At 44.5% G+C, this 23,171-nt stretch overlaps 2 protein-coding genes across 11 annotated transcripts in view; both read left to right on the top strand.

Moving 5' to 3' along the window:
• LOC311008672 (protein NLRC3-like) overlaps positions 1 to 7,881 on the top strand; it is a 47,308-nt gene extending 39,427 nt beyond the window's left edge. Inside the window, exons 2-3 of the mRNA XM_084002484.1 lie at positions 7,334 to 7,754; positions 7,803 to 7,881. Of these exons, the coding sequence (XP_083858610.1) occupies positions 7,372 to 7,754; position 7,803 (384 nt within the window). The 5' untranslated portion in view covers positions 7,334 to 7,371 and the 3' untranslated portion in view covers positions 7,804 to 7,881. The remainder of the gene's footprint in view (positions 1 to 7,333; positions 7,755 to 7,802) is intronic.
• LOC311008608 (uncharacterized protein) overlaps positions 1 to 23,171 on the top strand; it is a 248,212-nt gene that overhangs the window by 120,464 nt on the left and 104,577 nt on the right. For all 10 annotated transcript variants that reach the window (XM_084002348.1, XM_084002350.1, XM_084002347.1 and 7 more), the window contains 2 exons: positions 2,476 to 2,598; positions 3,550 to 3,666. In XM_084002348.1, the coding sequence (XP_083858474.1) occupies positions 2,476 to 2,598; positions 3,550 to 3,666 (240 nt within the window). The remainder of the gene's footprint in view (positions 1 to 2,475; positions 2,599 to 3,549; positions 3,667 to 23,171) is intronic.

Below are 23,171 nucleotides of genomic sequence, written 5' to 3'. Positions count from 1 at the left end.
TTCCGTTGTTCGATCTTATCACCTTGACTCTTTCATCACTTGCGCCCATTCCATCGGGGCAATATAAACACACACCATCACAGCGTACCTTAGCGGTACCAGCTTCTTCTCCAAGCTAACAACCGGCAGTTCGGGCCTGGCCACCAGCCATCCCCAGATAACTTCCCTCATTAAAGGCCTCCCACGCCAAGAGCCAGCCACAAACTCACATCGTCTTCCTCTTACTGTCGACTTGCCGTCGACAGTCCACCTGCCTCCGCACGATCCGTTCCAGGTACGGCACTCCTCAAGTCGCCCAACCTCGGAAGCCATGTTCTTGCTCGCCTCGTTGGTTTCCTCAGATGCTCCGCATTCACCTCCTTAACCATTCGCTTCGACTCAAGCCGTCATGCCGGCATTTTCGACTCGTCTCGCTTTTCAGACGACCTCATGGTGCTCCACTTACAGGTAAGCAAACCAATCAATTCGGTCCGCCCACACACGTCTTCTTCTCCAAGGTCCAATCACCACTGAATCCCTTCAAAAACCTTGCAAACTTTTGCAATTCCGCAAACCTCAGTGCACAACATGACAGATCCCTTCTTCATTTCCGAGTCCGGCCAAGTGGCTACACGATTCTAGTCCCACCGTCACTTTCGCCTCATGCTCTCATTGTCTGGTATTTGGCCCGACAACTACTCCTTCAGAATTGGAGCGGCCACTCTGGCCTCCCGTAGTGGCATCCCAGAACACTTCATACGTCCCATGGGCCGCCGGTCCTCCCAAACGTACGACTGCTACATCCGTTCAGATCCCAAAGATCTCAAATCCGTTCAATCTCTTCTTAAGTAACTGGAGGTTTTGGGGGTCCGTCGCTGCCCGGGAGCGGCGGCGGATTCTCTACAAGAATCCCCACAACACACTTAAACGCTCAAGAACCAAGATCTTCGACACTTCATTCGCTTTGTCATAATAATAAATTCTTAAACGCATCTTGTTGACGGCGTGGTCCTTGCTAGTGAATGGAAGCCTAATTGGCGGAGTTTCAGGAGCAGGTCCACACCTCAACAGCGCCAACTTCCGCATCTCTATAAATAGCCACCTGACCCTCTCCTCCGCTTCGCTCTCGTATTCTGCGCCCCTCCCCCCCACCCCATTTCTCTTCCCATTAATTCTTTCTATTCTCTCCTTCGTAGGTCCACGAGGGGGGTCCGTCGCTGCCCGGGAGCGGCGGCGGATTCTCTACAAGAATCCCCACAACACACTTAAACGCTCAAGAACCAAGATCTTCGACACTTCATTCGCTTTGTCATAATAATAAATTCTTAAACGCATCTTGTTGACGGCGTGGTCCTTGCTAGTGAAATCCATGTTAGGAGCGGAAAGATGTCATTTACCTTCAGATCACCGTCCGCTCCGTCCCACTGACGCCGTTGACAGCAGCAGCAATGTGTTGCCTTCGCACTGCGTCTTTTTCTTCGTGATCCCGCTGCTGTGGCCACTAAATTAAATTATTGTCCGGGCCTCCACCTCCCCAACAAGTGTCTCTTTCTCCGTTTCTGAAAAGTTACGTTTCTTTGCTTTTTCCTGGCCTGTCGCCGTGATTCACCACACGGAAACGATTGCATGCCGGCTCATTAACATAGTATGTTAAATGTGGGCGTGTACAGGGCGGGACTCAGGTACGCACACTTGTAGGTGATCCTGTGATTTATAAAGGGAACATTGCTACAGCTTGCGTGCGCACAGTTTTATAAATCAGATTTTTTTTTTGCAAACTTTGGCTTTTTGGCGTACGTACACTTTTAGTAAGGATCCTAGCACAGTTTTATAAATGAGGGCCCAGGTCTTGGTCCAGACCTTTGTAGTCCATGTCGGGGATGATCTGAATCTAGTGTCGACTCTCCTGTTGAATCCATTTGTTTTCACTTTGGTGAACAATCACTGACACCAGAAGCTTTAATTGCCTTCAATACGGTTAGTTGTCTGAGAAGAAGAAGCAGTAAAGTTTGATGATAAGTCAAATAAATATTCAGATTAAATATTAACCTGACATACACCTGGACCTGACGCTGTAACCTGCTGACACTTCAGCTGATCAGCTTCAAACATTGATATGATAGGAATGAAAGTTTAACTGGAAATTCAGATCTTTTCTCTGTTGGTCTGTTGGACCACAAAAACACAGTGTCGACCAACAATAACTCACAACAGCTGATGGAATCTTCCACCTGAGTGGTTTGTAATTTACACACATGAAACATTTGCTGAATGAATAATGTGATGGTCTGAACTGCCAAACATCTCCCACAATGCAACTTGCCCCTCACACTACTTAGTTTGACAGCAGGATCGTTTTATGTTTATTTGCACCACTCATGACATTGCAGATAGGAAGGGGGGTTTCCTCCATATCGTGACCTATGTATCATGATAATATTGTATTGGGATAATATCATAGTAAAAGTATTTCTTACATTGAATTTAATGTATCAGGATGCAGCAGCAGAGACCAGACTCCCCTGGACCTGGACCTGGACCCAGCTGTGTGTCCATGAAGACTGGCCGGTCTCTGGATGACTTTATGAACTTTAAAGGTGACCAAGCTGCTGATGGAAGGTAAGAACTGAACCTAAACTCTCATTAGAGGATGAATCAGGTCTAGACCAGCACCTTAATCAGTAACTCAGAGTCCACCAGCCCTGAATCCTGCAACCCGTTCTGTCTTCTGAACCACGATGAGTGACAGACAGTCTCTTGTTTCCCTGAAGCTCGAACAGAAAGGACCAATTAAATCCTTTTGAACTGGGATTAAACTACAGAATATGAAATAAACAATCCAACCTTAAAGAGACAATGAGGAGAAAACCTCTTGAAAGAAAAGACTCATAGACGGGAAAAGTAAAGAGTTAATGACATAGAAGAGTAGCGGCCAGGCTAAGCTAAGCTAAGAACAGAAAGACTCCAAACTAACACCAAACTCGAGCACCGTCTTCCTCTCACTCAAGGGAGGTTGTAGAGTATTAAGTAAGACACTTTATATCCACCAGACTCTTATTATAGGTTTTAACGTAACTGATAATGCATGAGGAGGTGTCTATTATCAGGAGGTAATGGACTACGTGAAGGACAGAACCATCAGACGCCCAGTGGAGATTTTGCAACCAAAATGTAAAGTTGTTTCACGAGTCATAACTCCGTTTCCACATCATTGTCACCCCATAAGGTTCTCATGCAACGGAAACATTGTCCACTGCTCCCGTTAATAGGACGGACCTTAGATACGACTTGGCAACGGGAGATATTTCTAGTCCGCTCAGCTCATAGAACCCTTAGGCAGAGCTACAAACCACAAAGCTAACATTATGCTAGCAAAACGCTGAGTCCAGCACTAAGACGGGTGTTCACGGGTCCACAACGTGGTCTGATGTGACCCAGATCCATTTATAGTATTGATTCTGACACTAGCATCAACTCTTAGAGCAAGACTCATCAATATAAAGATAAACAGAGCCAACTGATTCATGAAGCTCAACTAGTTAGAATCTGATATTGTATTTAATATATCAGGATGCAGCAGCAGAGACCAGACTCCCCTGGACCTGGACCCAGCTGTGTGTCCATGAAGAGTGACCAGTCTATGCCCCGCAATATTATATTTAAAGCTGACCAAGCTGATGATGGAAGGTAAGAACTGAACCTGAACCCTCCTTAGAGGATGAATCAGGTCTAGACCAGCCAGAGAAAAGTTAAGAGTCAGTGAGAAGCTAAATTGGCTAACGTGACAGCTACTGCAAGCTAAGCTAAGCTAATATATGCTAAAGTGGGTTTACATCGGAGCTGACCAGTTCTGTAAAGTGAAGCCAAAGCTGAAGTGCCTTAAACTGTCAATCTCTCTGGTTGTATAGAAGTCTATGAGAAAATGGTCCTACTTCTCTCTGCTGGCCACCAGGGGGCGACTCCTCTCTGGTTGTATAGAAGTCTATGAGAAGATGGTCCTACTTCTCTCTGCTGGCCACCAGGGGGCGACTCCTCTCTGGTTGTATAGAAGTCTATGAGAAAATGGTCCTACTTCTCTCTGCTGGCCACCAGGGGGCGACTCCTCTCTGGTTGTATAGAAGTCTACGAGAAAATGGTCCTACTTCTCTCTGCTGGCCACCAGGGGGCGACTCCTCTCTGGTTGTATAGAAGTCTATGAGAAAATGGTCCTACTTCTCTCTGCTGGCCACCAGGGGGCGACTCCTCTCTGGTAGTATAGAAGTCTATGAGAAAATGGTCCTACTTCTCTCTGCTGGCCACCAGGGGGCGACTCCTCTCTGGTTGTATAGAAGTCTATGAGAAAATGGTCCTACTTCTCTCTGCTGGCCACCAGGGGGCGACTCCTCTCTGGTTGTATAGAAGTCTATGAGAAAATGGTCCTACTTCTCTCTGCTGGCCACCAGGGGGCGACTCCTCTCTGGTTGTATAGAAGTCTATGAGAAAATGGTCCTACTTCTCTCTGCTGGCCACCAGGGGCGACTCCTCTCTGGTTGTATAGAGGTCTATGAGAAAATGGTCCTACTTCTCTCTTGATGTATTATCTCAGTAAACATTGTAAACATGAGTTTATGGTCTCAATCTCTAGTTTCAAGTCTTCTTCAATCCAGCATGATGTTCATTTAGTACATTATGGTCCATTTAGAGTCCACCAGACCAGAAAGCAGGGGATGCTTTAGGGGGCGGGGCTTACCTACTGATTGACAGGTTGCTACCACACTACCAATGCAGTTAGCTACTAAGATGACTTTAACACTTAGCTGTAAAGTTGACCTTGAATTATGAAGCTAACTTTGTTAGCAGCTTCACACCAGAATCCAGATGGATCCAGATCCAGTAAGGTTGCTGCTCTGGGTTCCGCTCTACCGCTTGTGTTCATCAGATCCACCCTTTGTGCAGAATCCGAGGCTTCAAAACCGTAGTCCACAAACCAACAGGCGTTGTCACCATGACGACGTCCACTTCTGATCTCCAGTCTGTGGTTTAGTGACTCTTAACTTGGTTTTCTCCACAGAGTTCAGCAGATCTCAGAGGTTCCGTTGACCCAGCAGCATCAAACAGACCTGGACTCCATATTTATGGTGAGTACATGTACAAGCTCACCTTTCACTATTAACCACATGGACTACAGATTCAATGCTGAACTGGTTCTAGTGGTCTCCATGCTGCTCAGACCCACACATGAACCCCATGTTGGGTTCTTTAGAGTTCATGTTCAGTTTATCCTTCTGTTCCAGCTGCTGGAGGAGAACATCGGCACTTTTGTGAAGAACGAGCTGAAGAAGATCCAGAAGGTCTTGAGTCCAGATTACCCAGAATGCTTGGAGAGTGAGGACGAGGAGTTGTGGAGGAGCAGAGAGGCGTTTCAGAAGATCACAGTGCACTTCCTGAGGAGAATGAAGCAGGAGGAGCTGGCTGACCGTCTGCAGATCAGTAAGAGGATTTTAACAGATTTAACATGGTGGAAAGAAGAGAAGGATTCAACATGAAGAACTTCATATTTCTCCTAATAGACTGCACACAACTTCACGGTTTAGGTTCTCTGGTTGTCTACAGACCCGATTACAGCTGACATCATCATTATTATGCGTACGCATGATGTCAACGTTTATGTTGCTTTGCTTCAACCATCCAGACGAGTTAGAAGCTTTAAACAGTGAATTTAAACTGTTAGTAGCATCTAAATGTCTGCTTGTTACGTGTTCGGATGTCAGAATCGATATTCCAACAGACTCAAGTTCTACAGAGTTCAGACAGGACCGTTTCAGAGGAACAGGTGTTTCACTTCACCCAGTGACCGTGTTAACTGGTGACATTCAGCTCGTATAACTCCAGTGTTGGTAGATGAAAAGAAAAAATGTATTTAAAACAGGCTTCTACGAAGACACCTCCATGTTTTCAATGGTGGCGTCTCAGCGTGGAGGATTACGGTCTACCAGGATATTTAGAAATCCCAACGGTACTATTTTCAACACCGTCATCAATACCGTCTCTTTCTATGATGCTGTATTGTGATGTGTTGTAGTGACCAGCAGACGCCACCAGAGGTCAGTGTTTCTGTTTTGTTGCCTTAAAAATCTCATTCTGGTGAATTTTCCTTTCAAAACCAAAACGGCACATTGAGGCGATACAAGAGTCTCTTTATTTCTAGACTGACTCACTGAGCTTTACAGCTGCAGTTCAAAGGGTTATATATCCTTCCAGTTCTGTTTGTCTTGTAAATGTCTTTTATTTGACTTCTGTTGGCTTCATCAGGTGCACCTGATTGATTTGTGTCCAATAGTTATGATTTAATCATGAAAGAAGCTCATGAAGTCACTCATACTGAGGACTATAGGAATACATGGCTCTAACACATGGCTTGTTCATAGACTGTTAAAGGGTCTGTAGGATCCACTAACTGGGTTCCTTTGTTGTTTATCCAGGAACCGCTGGTGCAGTGTACCAACGTAAACTCAAGTCTAACCTCAAGAAGAAGTTCCAGTGTTTGTTTGAGGGCATCACTAAAGCCGGAAACCCAACCCTCCTGAATCAGGTCTACACGGAGCTCCACGTCACAGAGGGAGGGACTGCAGAGGTCAATGAGGAACATGAGGTCAGACAGATTGAAACGGCATCCAGGAAACCAGACAGACCAGAAACAACCATCAGACAAGAAGACATCTTTAAAGGCTCACCTGGAAGGGATGAACCAATCAGAACAGTGATGACAAAGGGAGTGGCTGGCATCGGGAAAACAGTGTTAACACAGAAGTTCACTCTGGACTGGGCTGAAGACAAAGCCAACCAGGACATACGGTTCACGTTTCCATTCACTTTCAGAGAGCTGAACCTGCTGAAAGAGAAGAAGTTCAGCTTGGTGGAACTCCTTCATCACTTCTTCCCTGGAACCAAAGAAGCAGGAATCTGCAGGTTTGAAGGGTTCCAGGTTGTGTTCATCTTTGACGGTCTGGATGAGTGTCGACTTCCTCTGGACTTCCTTAACAACGAGATCCTGACTGATGTTACAGAGTCCACCTCAGTCCAAGTCCTGCTGACAAACCTCATCAGGGGGAAACTGCTTCCCTCTGCTCGCCTCTGGATAACCACAAGACCTGCAGCAGCCAATCAGATCCCTCCTGGGTGTGTTGACATGGTGACAGAGGTCAGAGGGTTCACTGACCCACAGAAGGAGGACTACTTCAGGAAGAGGTTCAGAGATGAGGAGCAGGCCAACAGGATCATGGCCCACATCAAGACCTCACGGAGCCTCCACATCATGTGCCACATCCCGGTCTTCTGCTGGATCACTGCTACAGTTCTGGAGGACGTGTTGAAGACCAGGAGGGAGGGGAGCTGCCCAAGACCCTGACCGACATGTACATCCACTTCCTGGTGGTTCAGTCCAAACTGAAGAACGTCAAGTATGATGGAGGAGCTGAGACGGATCCACACTGGAGTCCAGAGACCGGGAAGATGATTGAGTCTCTAGGAAAACTGGCTTTTGAGCAGCTGCAGAAAGGAAACCTGATCTTCTATGAACCAGACCTGAAAGAGTGTGGCATTGATATCAAAGCAGCCTCAGTGTACTCAGGAGTGTTCACACAGGTCTTCAGAGAGGAGAGAGGACTGTACCAGGACCAGGTGTTCTGCTTCGTCCATCTGAGTGTTCAGGAGTTTCTGGCTGCTCTTCATGTCCATCTGACCTTCATCAAGTCTGGTGTCAATCTGATGGCAGAAGAACCAACAACCTCCTGGTGGTCTGAAGTCACCAGACACAAACCTAAACTAACACATCTGCACCAGAGAGCTGTGGACAAGGCCTTACAGAGTCCAAACGGACACCTGGACCTGTTCCTCCGCTTCCTTCTGGGTCTGTCACTAGAGACCAATCAGAAACACCTACGAGGTCTGCTGACACAGACAGGAAGTAGCTCACAGACCAATCAGGAAGCAGTCCAGTACATCAAGAAGAAGGTTGATGAGGATCTGTCTCCAGAGAGAAGCATCAACCTGTTCCACTGTCTGAATGAACTGAATGATCGTTCTCTGGTGGAGGAGATCCAACAGTATCTGACTTCAGGACGTCTCTCCTCCAATAAACTGTCTCCTGGTCAGTGGTCAGCTCTGGTCTTCATCTTACTGTCATCAGATAAACATCTGGACGTGTTTGACCTGAAGGAATACTCTGCTTCAGAGGAGGCTCTTCTGAGGCTGCTGCCGGTGGTCCAAGCCTCCAGCAAAGCTCTGTAAATATAGTTTTTATATTCAGAAAACAACAAACCATCTTGGAATTACAAGGTTCTATCTGCATTCTGAACCATTTGATTGGTTTTCCCAACTGCAAAAGGTAACAAAGTAAAAAGTAGTTCTAAATAGTTACTGAAGAGTAAAGGTAAGAAAGTATTTAGTGAAAAAACTACTGGAGTACTGAGTAACTTCTGAGTAAATTCTGATTATTGTGGCCCCACACCTGGTGATCTGAGAGACTCCCAGGAGGCATAGACGTTGGAAGGGCAGCTAACCCCCCCAGTTACATAAAAACCAATGCTTTCTCTAACATGAAGCGTTTGTTACCTCAGCTGAAAGAAAAGAAACAACACAGCTCACCGCTTCATCCAGCGTCTCCTCTCTGTCTGTTTCACCGGGATTTCAAAAAGTGGGCGGTATATTGTGACTCCTCCATAAATGATTGCACATACACTTGCATATTTATGCACATTTGTCTCTGAATGACAAGGATTTAGAATTAAAACACGTTCAAAGAGTTCTATCTATAACCGGCGTGGAGAGTTTGTGTGCCGTCATGTGACTGCCTGGCTGCGTTTGATTGGTGAAACGGAGTCAGTGAGAGTCTTGAAAGAAGACTCAGACAGAAATAAACAGATGGCACAGTGTGACGTTAAACTCACCATTGTTGGGGTTGTAGCAGGAGCAGATTTGGTTATCAACAGTTAATTATTAATATCAATATGATTATCGGTATTAATAATTATATTTAATATATTATCATGATATAATCATGAATAAACGGGGCACCACCCTGGGATCAGGGAAAAGATAACCTAAAACTGTATTCAGTCTCAATATAAAGGTTTTATACTCACATGCCAATCATCATGATCATTGGCATAGAAGCATAAAACCAATCGTACAAATAAAAAGGCGTGAAATTCAAGCACTAGCCTTCACAACCTGCTGTTATCCAGTGACATATACACAACAAGCACAAGAGACCGCTAGTTATAATATAATAAGATTTATTAAAATCAGTAATAATGATCACAATCAATAACACTGCAATTAACAAAGCCTTATTACCTAACTACCTAACACACAAAGCTAAGCTAAACAAAGGGAGATACACACATGGAGTGTGTGTGTGCGTATGTGTGTGTGTGTGTGTGCGTGCGTGCGTGTCGAGAGAGAGAGAGAGAGAGAGAGGGAGAGATGGCTATGGGCGGCCACCGGATGGAGCTATTCCTCGCAGCGTTCAGGGGCGGAGCCCCTGAGGTTCGATGGGGTAGCGAGAGAGAGAGAGAGGTGGAGCTATTCCTCGCAGCGTTCAGGGGCGGAGCCACTGAGGTTCGATGGGGTAGCGAGAGAGAGAGAGAGGTGGAGCTATTCCTCGCAGCGTTCAGGGGCGGAGCCACTGAGGTTCGATGGGGTAGCGAGAGAGAGAGAGAGGTGGAGCTATTCCTTGCAGCGGTCAGGGGCGGAGCCACTGAGGTCTGACGGAGTAGCGAGAGAGAGAGAGAGATAGCCGTATGTAGCCACCAGATGTAGCTATGTCCCTAGCGTCCGCCGGGAACAGCTGGCTTAGGACACGTGTGTGCGGCGTGTATGTGTGTGTGTGTGTTAGCGGGACACAAACAAAGAGAGAGAGGATGCGCGAGCGATATTCCGAGGCCCAGAAGCCGTGCCGTTACCACACGGGCTCGCGTGAATGAACTGGCGTTTATTCCGCGAGACCGGTCTTTTAACTGATAGTAGAGGCTTTCTGAGCTCGCGGATATGGCGGAGGTTAGTCGGAAACACTGTTACAGAAATCAACCCAGCTGCGTGGTACACAATCAGTATTCAAATACAGCAGCACATGAACCAACGGACTCGGCGGTCCGCGATCAGAACTTAAAACACATTAACAAGAATTACAAGCATATCCTACACTATCACTTGTGTCTCTGCCCAGACTGATAGCCTCTTACTGGTATCGTTGCGTAAGACGATGACGGCGTTCCGTAACGGCGGTGGTTCGTGAGTCCCCGGCGTCAGCGGGGGACGTGATGAGTCGGCTTCGTCCAGACGAGAGCGGAGCGGGTTTCCTCTCGTTGATCAAACTCAAATAAAGAAAACAGTTGGTGTTCCCTCCTTCCACGAGCGGCGATATAATCGCGGCTTGGCGATTTAGTCAGCCTACTTCAGACAGCGTCTGGTAGCTGGAAGGCAGGAACCGGCTTGGTTCCTCTTGTTGCAACGGTGCGCTGCGGGGCCGTGTCCACCTCCTGTTGGTGGAGGGGTCTCCCGTGGCAACGTGGTGTTGCGATGGAAGCGCTGGAACCAGCGCCCGGGTAGGAGTGGGAGCCAGAGAGTAAGAGTGAAATAAGAGAGTGTTCTCCGGGCGGCTTCGGTTTATAAAGCTCAGGCCGCTCCAGGGGACCCCCCGGGGTTCCCTGAAGATGTCAGCCAATCAGGGCACTGGTTGACGTGTCGCATCTCTCACCTGTGTGAGATGTGAAACTAAAATGGCGGTGTAGTTTTTTTTTTTTTAAACACTTTATTTGTAATTTTCTGTTAGCATATAAAACAATCATATTCTCTGTATTACAAATAACTATAACAAACAGTCCCGACAATAGACAGAGACATTTCAAACCCAAAATCAACGTGACAAACTAGTCATAGACAATAGACAGGCAAAGACAAGGAAAAAAAACAAACAGACAAACAAAAAAAACAACAACAAGTGCACTTAATACTTCTTATTACAGAATTTGTTCAAGGGCAGATGTAATGATTCAGAGTTCCAGTTCCAGACCAATTAAATTGTTCACATAAGTTATTAGAGAGTCCCAGGTTTTGTGGAATCTGTTGATGGAGCCGTTGAGGGTACATCTGATCTTTTCCAGTTTAAGGTTCTGCATAACGTCCCGAATCCAGTGGTGATGAGATGGAGGAGTAGCAGCCTTCCATTTGAATAAAATCAAGCGTCTAGCTAATAAGGAGGAAAAGGCAATGCCCCTCTGTAAATGAGCAGGGGGAACAGATCCCGTTGGGTCAGAAAACAAACCAAAAACAGCAACCAACGGAGAAGGTGAGATGTGATAAGCATAAGCATTAGAAATTACTTCAAAAAAGGATGACCAGAAAGGGACAAGTTTTGGACAAGACCAGAACATATGATAAGAAGTAGCTGGGGTCTGTTTACATCTGTCACATAGTGGGTCTACATTCGGAAATATTCTTGCTAATTTAGCTTTTGAGAAGTGTAACCTATGCAAAACTTTAAACTGTATTAAAGCATGTCTAGAGCAGATGGAAGAAGAGTGGACCCTAGTAAGAGCCATATCCCATTCCTCGTTGGACATCTGAGCCCCCAAGTCATTTTCCCATTGTTCTCGTATATGTGAAATAGAGTGGTTGCAGCAATCCATAATATGGGAATAAATAAATGATATTCTGCTTTTGTTCAGCATATTAACCCTTAATAGGGAATCCAAACAGGAAGAAGGGGGAAGAGTAGGAAAATTAGCAAACTTTTTACGAGTAAAATCTCTAATCTGCAAGTATCGCCAAAAATGATTATTGGTCAGACCAAATTTACTGGATAGCTGTTCAAAGCTAGCAAAAGTGTTGTTAACATACAAGTCCTCAATACTATGAATACCCTTATTATACCAAATTTTGAAGCCATTGTCCAATAAAGATGGCTGAAAAAGGTGATTATGTATTATTGGAGAGTGAATAGAAATACTCTGAATACCCAGACATCTTTTGAACTGGTTCACGATACGTAAGGATTGAGTTACAATTATATTATCTTTAATATTGTTAACTAGTGGTGGTAAGGGAGCACAAAGTAAGGCAGGGAGTGAATGTGGGCTGCTTGTGGTCTTTTCAATCTGGAGCCATGCGGGGATCTTATCATTCCAATCTTTTAACCACAGAGAAATGGCATTAAGATTTGCAGCCCAATAATACGTACGCAGATTTGGAAGTGAAAGCCCACCTACACCTTTTGGTCTTTCCATAAATTCTTTTCTTATGCGAACTGGTTTATTATTCCATATAAAGGAAGAAATAATTTGATTAAATGCCTTGAAAAAAGATTGTGGTATGAAAACAGGCAACGCCTGAAACAAATATAAAAATTTTGGCACAATAGTCATCTTTACAGAATTTGTTCTCCCTATGAGAGAAAGAGGCAAAATAGACCATCTTTTAATATCTTGTTTACACTGTTCCAGTAGAGGAGTGAAGTTACTTTTAAATAGACTGTAATAGGATTTGGTGACCTTTACACCTAGATATGTGAAGGACTCGGCGGACAACTTAAATGGCAGGTTGGGATATTCTCCAGCATTATCACTAATGGGGAAGTATTCGCTTTTATTAAAATTTAGTTTATATCCAGATATATTTCCAAATTCCTGCAAGATTCTAAGGATTTCAGGGGTAGATGTACTAGGGTTGGTAACATATAGTAATAAATCGTCTGCATAAAGCGAGACAGTGTGAGTTAGGTCACCACGTGAAATACCTTGTATAATATCATTGCATCTGAGAGCTATAGCGAGTGGTTCTATAGCTAGAACGAAAAGCAACGGACTCACTGGATCCCCTTGTTTCGTCCCTCTGTGAAGAGGAAAGTACTCTGATGAGATACCATTGGTATAAACTGAGGCAGTAGGATCAGTGTAAATGAGCTTGATAAGTTGAATGAAACTAGGGCCAAAACCAAATCTGCCAAGTGTATAAAAAAGATAATTCCACTCGACCCGATCAAACGCCTTTTCGGCATCAAGCGATATTACTGCTTCTGGAGATGGCAAGTTAGATTCAGTGTAAATGATATTAAACAATCGTCTCAGGTTAAAATATGATTGTCTGCCCTGGACAAATCCAGTCTGGTCCTCCGAGATGATATGAGGAAGAATTGTCTCAAGCCGGAGTGCAATGACCTTTGAGAACACTTTACCATCACAGTTTGTCAAGTTAATCGGTCTGTAAGAAGAGCAGTCACGAGGGTCCCTATTCTTCTTTAATAACAGTGTAATAGATGCCTGGCGAAGAGTAGGCGGAAGAATATTATTCTCCAGTGCTTCTGCGTAAACTGAGAGAAGAAGAGGGGCAAGTTTATCTTTAAATTTTTTATAAAAATCAGTTGGAAACCCATCCGGGCCAGGGGCTTTTCCATTCTGAAGGGACATTATAGCATTATTAATTTCCACCAGTGTCAGATTTTCTTCCAATCTCTCTTTAGAGTCAGAGTCAATTGTAGGAATATTCAGATTAGAAAAAAAAAAGTCAAATTGGCTGTGATCCGATGTTGAGTCTGAAGAATATAATTTAGAGTAGAACTCTTTAAAGCAGTTGTTAATAGCCTGATGATCTTCTGTTGAGGAGCCATCAGGTAGCATAATTTGCGAAATATTACGGGATGCTGCTTTTTGACGAAGTTGACTGGCTAATAATTTGGATGGTTTATCCACCTCTTCATAAAATCTGCTACGGGATTTAAGGATGAGCCTCTCTGCTTGAGTGGTAGTTAAGAGATCAATTTCAGTTTGTATGCCTACTCTCCTCTTAATCAAATCGGGGGTCGGAGAACCAGCTATGAGTCCGTCCAGAGCCTTAATTTCTGAAGATAACTCCTCAATTTTCTTATATTTCATTTTCCTAATATAAGCAGAACGAGAAATAATCTGCCCTCTGAGATATGCTTTGAGTGTCTCCCAGAGAGTTGAGGCTGAAATGTTATCAGTTCTGTTTACCTGCAGAAAGAAATCTATCTGTTCTGCAATGAACTTTACGAAATCTGAATCTGCCAGCAGGAGTGTATCAAGTTGCCATGTCCGTTTTGTCCTCTGAATTGGAAGAGTTACTTTAATACTCACTGGGGCATGGTCAGAAATAATAATTGGGTCATATTTACAATCTGTAATAACATTCAACAAGTAGGGGTCAACCAAAAAAAAATCTATCCTGGAAAATGATTTATGTACATTAGAGTAATACGAATACTCCCGTTTAGTGGGATGCTTAAATCTCCATGGATCTATTAATTTATGTATATCTGTGAACGATTTAATTGTTTGCACCGATTTAGATGGTCTTGGTACAGATTGAGAAGAGCGATCCCAAGTGGAATCCATCACCAGGTTGTAATCCCCAGACATAATTAAATGATGACTATCCAGATTAGGGATGGAGTTTAGCATCTTTTTAAAAAAATGATCATCATCAAAGTTCGGGCCGTAGATATTAACCAATACTAGGCGAAGTTGAAACAGCTCTCCTACAACCATCACATATCTGCCATTTGGGTCCAAGATAGTGTTTGATACAATGAAGGGAATCTTTTTGTGAATGAGTATAGCTACTCCTCTACCTTTACAGTTAAATTGTGAATGAAACATTTGCCCTACCCATTCTTTATGAATTTTTGACTGGTCTTGATTTGGAAGGTGGGTTTCCTGGAGAAAGGCAATACCAACCCCAAGGTGTTGCAAATGAGAGAGGACCCTTTTTCTTTTGACTGCCTGATTTAGACCCTTAACATTCCAGCTTATAATTTTCATGTCATCTTTACCTGGGACAAAATGTGAATTACTCTGTGCCATTAGAACTACTCGATTCAAAAATAGCAGTGTCTACCCCTTTTAGATGATAAAAAACCCAAGTAAGTGCACAAACTGTATACAAAACAAATAAGACATCATAACTACTACATATAACACATAAACAAGCCTTAAGAAGGCCACCCCCCCCAAACAACGTCAAACTGTTGCAAACCTGCATTTGCATGCTACCCGCAATAATGAGTATACATTTCTCAACCATTAATGAACCTCTTAAACAATGTATTAAATGACCTGCGATATCCTTTCACCCTGTTGAAACCATGATATCTATAGGCCTTTGAAAAACAGTGTAACGAGATCGGTGGTAATCATTAAAAAAAAAAAGAAAAAAAAAAAATAATAATAATAATAATAATAATTAGGAGGGCGTACATCTGTAGCAATACATGTGATGTGTAACGTTACACACATTCATACAAAATGTCCAGCTGCTACATCAACAGTACTAATAAAATATTATTATAAAAATAAAAAATACTGTCAGTTAACACTGACAGAATAACCATATATAGTGATATCACCGTCTCTTTTAATTAGTTATTTGTATTTTGACCCAATCATCAATATTACCTCAATCACCATCTTCTGTAACTTGTGAAACGGAGCTTCCGTCATCAGCAGCCACGTTTTTATTGACATAGGTCAGCGCCGTCGCGGAGTCAGTGAACTTCATGCGTTTCCCGTTGTGTGTGAACTGCAGAGTGGCTGGGTAGTAGAGGGCGAACTGGATCTTTGCGGCGTGGAGCTTCTTTTTGGACTCGGAGAAGGCTGCGCGTCGTTTGTTGATATCCGGGCTGTAATCAGGAAAGATGTGAAATCTTGATCCGTTGTAGGAGAGCGGGCCCTTCTGTCTGGCGAGGCGTAGGATCAGCTCTTTAGTTTGAAAGTGATGGAGCTTGACAATAAACGGCCGTGGTCTATTGTCGCCATCTACTGGTTTGGGGGCCAAACTTCTGTGGGCTCTGTCCACCGACGGTGGCTTCTCAAAGTTGTCTTCCCCAAACACGTCAATAAGTAGTTTGGTAATGAATTCCGATGGTCGTGGGCCCTCCGCATTTTCTGGTATCCCCACAATGCAAATGTTCTGCCGTCTGGTGTAGTTTTCCAAGTACGCCACCTTCTCCTTCAAAGCATCGTTTTCTTTAGCCAGTGAAGTTTGAGATGTTTCCACGCTGCTCAGTCTCTTGTCGAACTCGTTCATACCTTCCTCTACATCAGTAATTCTTTGACCATAAACACTCAGAATCGAATGTAGAGAGGCAATTGACGCCCGGTTTTCCTCCCGAAATGAGTTGATAGAGGCTTGCACAGCAGTAACTGCGTTAGCTAGCGCTTCCATATTGTTAGCATTAGCATCTGTTTCTTTGCTAGCGCTAATCGGGGAGACCGGGATGTTTCTCCCACTCTGTTGTTGTTGTTTGGCCGGTTTGGGAGGCATTTGTCCACTCGCGAGGCAATAAAGTCACTTAATCTGTGTTTCCAACGAAGTTTGAACGGTTACGAGGTCCAAAATGTATAAATTTAGCAAATTTCTGCGGGAGCTGTGGAAGACACGTCTACTCACTTCGCATGCTCAAGCGCGCCTCTGGCGGTGTAGTTTTTAATCCCCTTTGTCCCTTTGTCCTGGCCGCATGTGTAGGCTTCTGTAGGCCGCATTGTGTAGTCCTAACGGTTAGGTCCCAACACCATGGAGCCTAATACGCCACCCAGCTGCAACAATAACCTGATGAACAAACATGTTAAACATCATTTACTTCATTAGGATAATAATGTCAGTTAGAACCTGAGGGGATGAACAGTTGTTTGTAATTGTTTCATCACTAATTTCTGATTCCTCTTCAGACTCAGTGGCTGTAAGCTCTCAGAGAGAAGCTGTGAAGGTCTGTCCTCAGTTCTCAGCTCCCAGTCCTCCAGTCTAAGAGACCTGGACCTGAGTACCAACGACCTGCAGGATTCAGGAGTGAAGCTGCTGTCTGCTGGTCTGGAGAGTCCACACTGTCGACTGGAAACTCTCAGGTCAGATTCAACTACTTTGAGAAGTTTACCTATGAAGCTTTCAATGATGTGTTTACATGCACCAAATATTCAGTAATTTATATTCACGTATTCCTAAAAAGACACGTTTGCTACTAATCTGTTACCATGGTGATGAAATACTGTTTCTGCTGCTAACGACTTGCCAGCAAAAGAACAAAACCAAACTTTTGTCAAAACCAAACCTCTTGTTTCTCTTTTCCCTGCCGTTCCATGTTTTAATAGTTTTATAAATCCACCTGGTGTTTATAAATGCTGTTGCAAACGTCAGTCTACGTTTGTGAACGTCACTCCATGAACATGTGAGCCTGAACTCCAACACCAGACTGTCTCTGCTGTCAAGGTGGAGCCAGTTTGAACCACTTTCTATACAGTTGAGTTTATTGAGTTTTATATGAAATGAACTAATATTCTTGTCACGGTGGCTGAAGCAGCAGGGAGGACCCACATGCAGACTCAAAGCTATGCAGATGCAATGAAGACATATTATTCATGAAAACACCCCCTAGTGGCCAGCAGAGAGAATGCAGCTTTAAGGACCTTCAGGCTTGACTTCACTTCTCTGAACCAGAGGTTGAAGCCTGATTGGAATATCAACTCTGACAACTGAACATGAACCAAGCAGACATTTTGATGCTGCTGACAGTTTTAATTCAAAGTTTAAAGCTTCTAACTCGTCTGCACGGCGGAGACAAAACGCCATTTTAACACCAACATGTGCACACACATTTATGATGACAATGACTGTAAAAGGCTCTATAGCAAGGGTCACTAAGAGGTGGAGCTTGGCCCAGATCCAGACCCAGACCCCGTCCTATCTGGACCCAGACCCATAACTGATAGATCATTGAGAATTATGAAATGATGACGGAGCGTTTCCATTTTACTGCTGCAGCGTTAGCATCACTACACTGGTTCAGATGGTTGGAGGCTAAATCATCTCACTGGTTGCTACTCACAAACACTAAATTACCCAGTAATGCAACGGGGTGAAACGTTAACTCTGAACTTAATCAAATCTGTGCAAACTGGAGTTTCTGTGAGTGACGTTTCCATGGTGACAACTGAGGAGACTCACTGACAGCTGACAGATGGATCAGAGAGTGGAGGTGATAAACGTCAGTCAGGTGGGTGAGATCTAGAGCCGATAGATAAGTTCACACGGCTGCTCTCAAAGAGGAACGCTGACAGTGAGAACAGAGCTTTGAATCAAGACAGACTCTTTTCTTCCAACTGCCAGTTGAACACCTGAATGCCTCATATGTTCTGAGACTCTTAAGAAGCACATTTTCAAAGCTGTGTTTTGTATTTTACTGTTATTATCAGAGTACTTGTTCTTCATAATTCCTCCAGTTCAACATGAAAACTATAACATTGTTGAAATGTTATTGAATTCCAGCCTTTTTTCTTTGCTCGATGGTTTAAAATCAAGACCAGATGTTTGTTGGCCCACCAGGTCTGAAGACAGACCACATAGACTGTTTCTACTGTTGTTCTTCTCTTTCTAACAAATGGTTTCTCCCTCACACCCCTTCTGTCATGTCTCCAAGACATCAAAGCCTGGAAGGCCTTGAACTGTTTAAATTTGAACCAAAATAAAACAGAAGTGATGGTTTGGCCCCAGCAGCTCTCGTGAACCCTCGCCCATTGACTTGGGCCCTTTGACAGACTATGGAAAGCCAACAGTCACAAGCTTGGGTTTTAAAATGGACAGTGATTTTAAATTGGATCGGCAAATTAGTTCAGTATTGAAGTCCAGCTTCTTTCAGATCAGGCAGCTGGCAAAGGTGAAGCCTTTCGTTGCACAAAAGCACTTTGAGACAGTAATCCAGGCCTTCATAACATCTGGGCTGGATTACTGTAATGCACTTTATTGTGGAGCCAGCCAGTCCTCCCTCGCACGTCTCCAGCTGGTGCAAAATGCAGCCGCTCGCCTCCTAACTGGAGCGCGTAAGAGGGAGCACATAACTCCAGTCCTGGCCTCCCTCCACTGGCTGCCTGTGCATTTTAGAGTCCATTTTAAGATTCTTTTATTTGTTTTTAAGTCTTTAAATGGTCTCGCCCCCCCTTACCTCTCTGAGCTCCTTCAACCCTACCCTCCTGCTCGGTGCCTCAGGTCAGCTGACCTGCTGCTCCTGGAGGTACCGAGGTCCAAAAGGAAGCTCAGAGGGGACAGAGCTTTCTCCACTGCTGCCCCAAAACTCTGGAACGAGCTACCATTGCACATTAGACAAGCCTCCTCACTGTCCATTTTTAAAACCAGTCTTAAAACCCATTTTTACTCCCTGGCTTTCAACTCCACATGAGACTTTACTCCTGTTTTAGTGTGTTTATGGCCCTGCTTTGATTTAGTGTTTTATTGTTTCTAATTGCTTTTAAAAACAATGAAACACCTGTTTTACTGTCTGTTTTATTTATTTGAGTGTTTTCATTGTTTTATGTCTCTGTACAGCACTCTGTTTTCAACTACGGTTGTTTTAAAGTGCTATATAAATAAAGTTGAGTTGAGTTCTAACGCTTCAATTTCTCTCTCAATCATTTCAGCTCGTCTCTTGTCTTTCTTTTAACGTCCTCCTCTGTCCGTCTCTGTCCATCACTCAGCCACGCTTATCCCACCCAGAACAACATCAACACAACAAAAGACAAATATCACTTCTTCTCATTTTAAAAAGTGGACAAATGGACATAAGTCTATGTAAAGTCCCCAGAAGTGACAGTAGTGTGTGTGTCTTCAGTCTGTCAGGTTGTCTCATCACAGAGGACGGCTGTTCTTCTCTGGCCTCAGCTCTGGACTCCAACCCCTCCTATCTGAGACAGCTGGACCTGAGCTACAATCATCCAGGAGACTCAGGAGTCAAGCTGCTGTCTGCTGGACTGGAGGGTCCACACTGGAGACTGGACACTCTCAGGTGAGGACAGGTGGACAGACATCAGACTGGACACTCTCAGGTGAAGACAGATGGACAGACATCAGACTGGACTCTCAGGTGAGGACAGATGGACAGACATCAGACTGGACACTCTCAGGTGAGGACAGGTGGACAGACATCAGACTGGACACTCTCAGGTGAAGACAGATGGACAGACATCAGACTGGACTCTCAGGTGAGGACAGATGGAAAGACATCAGACTGGACTCTCAGGTGAGGACAGATGGACAGACATCAGACTGGACTCTCAGGTGAGGACACATGGACAGACATCAGACTGGTCTCTCAGGTGAGGACACATGGACAGACATCAGACTGGACACTCTCAGGTGAGGACAGATGGACAGACATCAGACTGGACTCTCAGGTGAGGACAGATGGACAGACATCAGACTGGACACTCTCAGGTGAGGACAGGTGGACAGACATTAGACTGGACACTCTCAGGTGAGGACAGATGGACAGACATCAGACTGGACTCTCAGGTGAGGAAAGGTGGACAGACATCAGACTGGACTCTCAGGTGAGGACAGATGGACAGACATCAGACTGGACTCTCAGGTGAGGACAGATGGACAGACATCAGACTGGACTCTCAGGTGAGGACAGATGGACAGACATCAGACTGGACACTCTCAGGTGAGGACAGATGGACAGACATCAGACTGGACTCTCAGGTGAGGACAGATGGACAGACATCAGACTGGACTCTCAGGTGAGGACAGATGGACAACAGTCTCTGACTGAGGAGCTGGGCTTCATGTTTCCTGGTGTTTGCATGTCTTCCTGCAGGGTGGACCATGGGGGACAGCAGAGACTGAGACCTGGTCTGATGAAGTGTGAGTATGTCTTCAGTAACTCAGCTGCTCCAGATTTGAACGTGTTCATGACTGAAATCCGATTCTAATCAGGACGTAGCGTTTGTTTCTTCGTGGCTGTAAAGATGTCGTGTTGTGTTCACACCAAACGCCACATTTTCACCTTCAATTACACACAAAGTCAACGCAGAGACGCAAACGGACGCCAATTCCTGCCGGACGGCAACGGAGGCGAATACCCAACATTCCCGTTGTTGTGGTGTTTGTGTGAGTTTAAATATTTGAAGTGAAGAGAGAAGTTCCTGAGACTCTGTGTCTCTAAAGCGTCTCAGCGTTGAGACGGTCCTCCTGTCGTCCTGACGTCCCTGAATCCTAAATGGAGGACCCAGATGTTGTCTCCTGGGTCTGTGGTCCCCTAGAGGTCTAGATAGTAGCTCACATTAGTCCAGAGACCAGACCAGACTATGTGGAGGAACCAGAGACTGTCTGTGGTCCCCCAGAGGTCTAGATAGTAGCTCACATTAGTCCAGAGACCAGACCAGACTATGTGGAGGAACCAGAGACTGTCTGTGGTCCCCCAGAGGTCTAGATAGTAGCTCACATTAGTCCAGAGACCAGACCAGACTATGTGGAGGAACCAGAGACTGTCTGTGGTCCCCAGAGGTCTAGATAGTAGCTCACATGAGTCCAGAGACCAGACCAGACTATGTGGAGGAACCAGAGACTGTCTGTGGTCCCCAGAGGTCTAGATAGTAGCTCACATGAGTCCAGAGACCAGACCACAGGTTGGTCTGGTTTCAATCTTTAGTAATTTAAGGCCAAACTGTGATATTTTTAGGACCAACGATGTAATTTTGTGGTGTTTTTGTTTAGTCTGTTGATCGTCAGTGATCCAGAACAGACAGGTTCGTTCTCACTAATCCAACTTTCCTAACGGCTCTACATATATTACACTAATTATACACATATATAGAAACCTGTTCTCCAGGCAGGACCACACGGCCTCCCACAAAGAACACCCCCACTCCACATGGCTGACTGGTCGACACCCACACACACACACACACACACACACACCCACACACACACACACACACACACCCACACACACACACACACACACACACACACACACACACACACACACACACACACACACACACACCCACACACACACACACACACACACACACACACACACACACACTTGTATAGTATTTAGTTAGATAGGCCACTTGGACTTAGTGTATGTTTCTTGTTCATTGTTAATAAACCCCTTATGAACATACTGCTGTGTTTATTAATGCTGTATAAGAATGAATGATATCAACCTCTTCTCTGTGAAGAATTCACTAATCCTTCAACTGTTTGTACTCATATTCTAATAGTTATTAATTATTGGCATTTGAGTACAAACTCCTTAATATTGAGACTGAGTATTGATATTAATAATGATCTATTAATAACTGAATCTGCTCCTGCTAGTTCCCCAACACTGTGTTTTTCTCTGTGATCCAACAAAACACACACCACTACACACCGGTGTCCTATTTATCAATGAAATGTATGACGTGACCATCACCATCAAGTTACCGCCCCCTTGTGATGTCATATACTAATACCCAAAGTATATTTATTAAGCTTTAAAACACAAACCAAAAACACCCAACTGTCTCCAACAATAACCTTTAGCTGCATTGTGTTTGTTCTCTCCATCAGATGTCTGTGAACTGGAACTGGACACAAACACAGTCAGCAGAAACCTCAAACTGGACGACACCAACAGGAAGGTGACATGTTTGGACGATGACCAGTCATATCCATATCATCCAGACAGATTTGTCTCAGAGCCTCAGCTGCTGTGTAGAGACGGTCTGACTGGTCGCTGTTACTGGGAGGTCCAGTGGAGAGGACTGGTTTATATATCAGTGAGTTACAGAGGAATCAAGAGGAGAGGATACGACTCTCTGTTTGGATGTAATGATCAGTCCTGGAGTCTGAGATGTTATGGTGGTCGTTACTCTGTCTGTCACAAAAACGAACAAACACACATCTCCTCCTCCTCCTCCTCCTCTGGTGTGGTAGCAGTGTACTTGGACTGTCCTGCTGGCACTTTGACCTTCTACAGAGTCTCCTCTGACAAACTGATCCACCTCCACACCTTCAACACCACATTCACTGAACCTCTTTATCCTGGGTTTACAGTCGGGTCTGGATCATCAGTGTCTCTGCGTCTCTGAAACTGTTCACAACAAACACAAAGCGGTGTGATTACATTCAGAGTCGATGCAAAGATGTGAATGAAAACATTGCAGTTTGTAATCAGTCAGGTTCATTCCTCCTTGTACTTGTTGTAAATGTATTAATGCTTGTGTAAATGTACTTAAATGAATGGAGTATATCGGGATGGCTTTGTCTTTAGACTGAACCTTGTCGTGTTGAGGAACATGCATTAGTGACTGGAGCAACTAGTTGCTGTCCAGTGAAAACCATCAACATGAAACACAGAGCACACACAGATTAGAATAGAA

Source organism: Eutrigla gurnardus (assembly GCF_963514095.1).
Source record: "Eutrigla gurnardus genome assembly, chromosome: 23".
NCBI lineage: Eukaryota > Metazoa > Chordata > Actinopteri > Perciformes > Triglidae > Eutrigla > Eutrigla gurnardus.
Note: the sequence above shows the minus strand (reverse complement) of the source record. Positions and strands in the feature narration are given on the sequence as shown.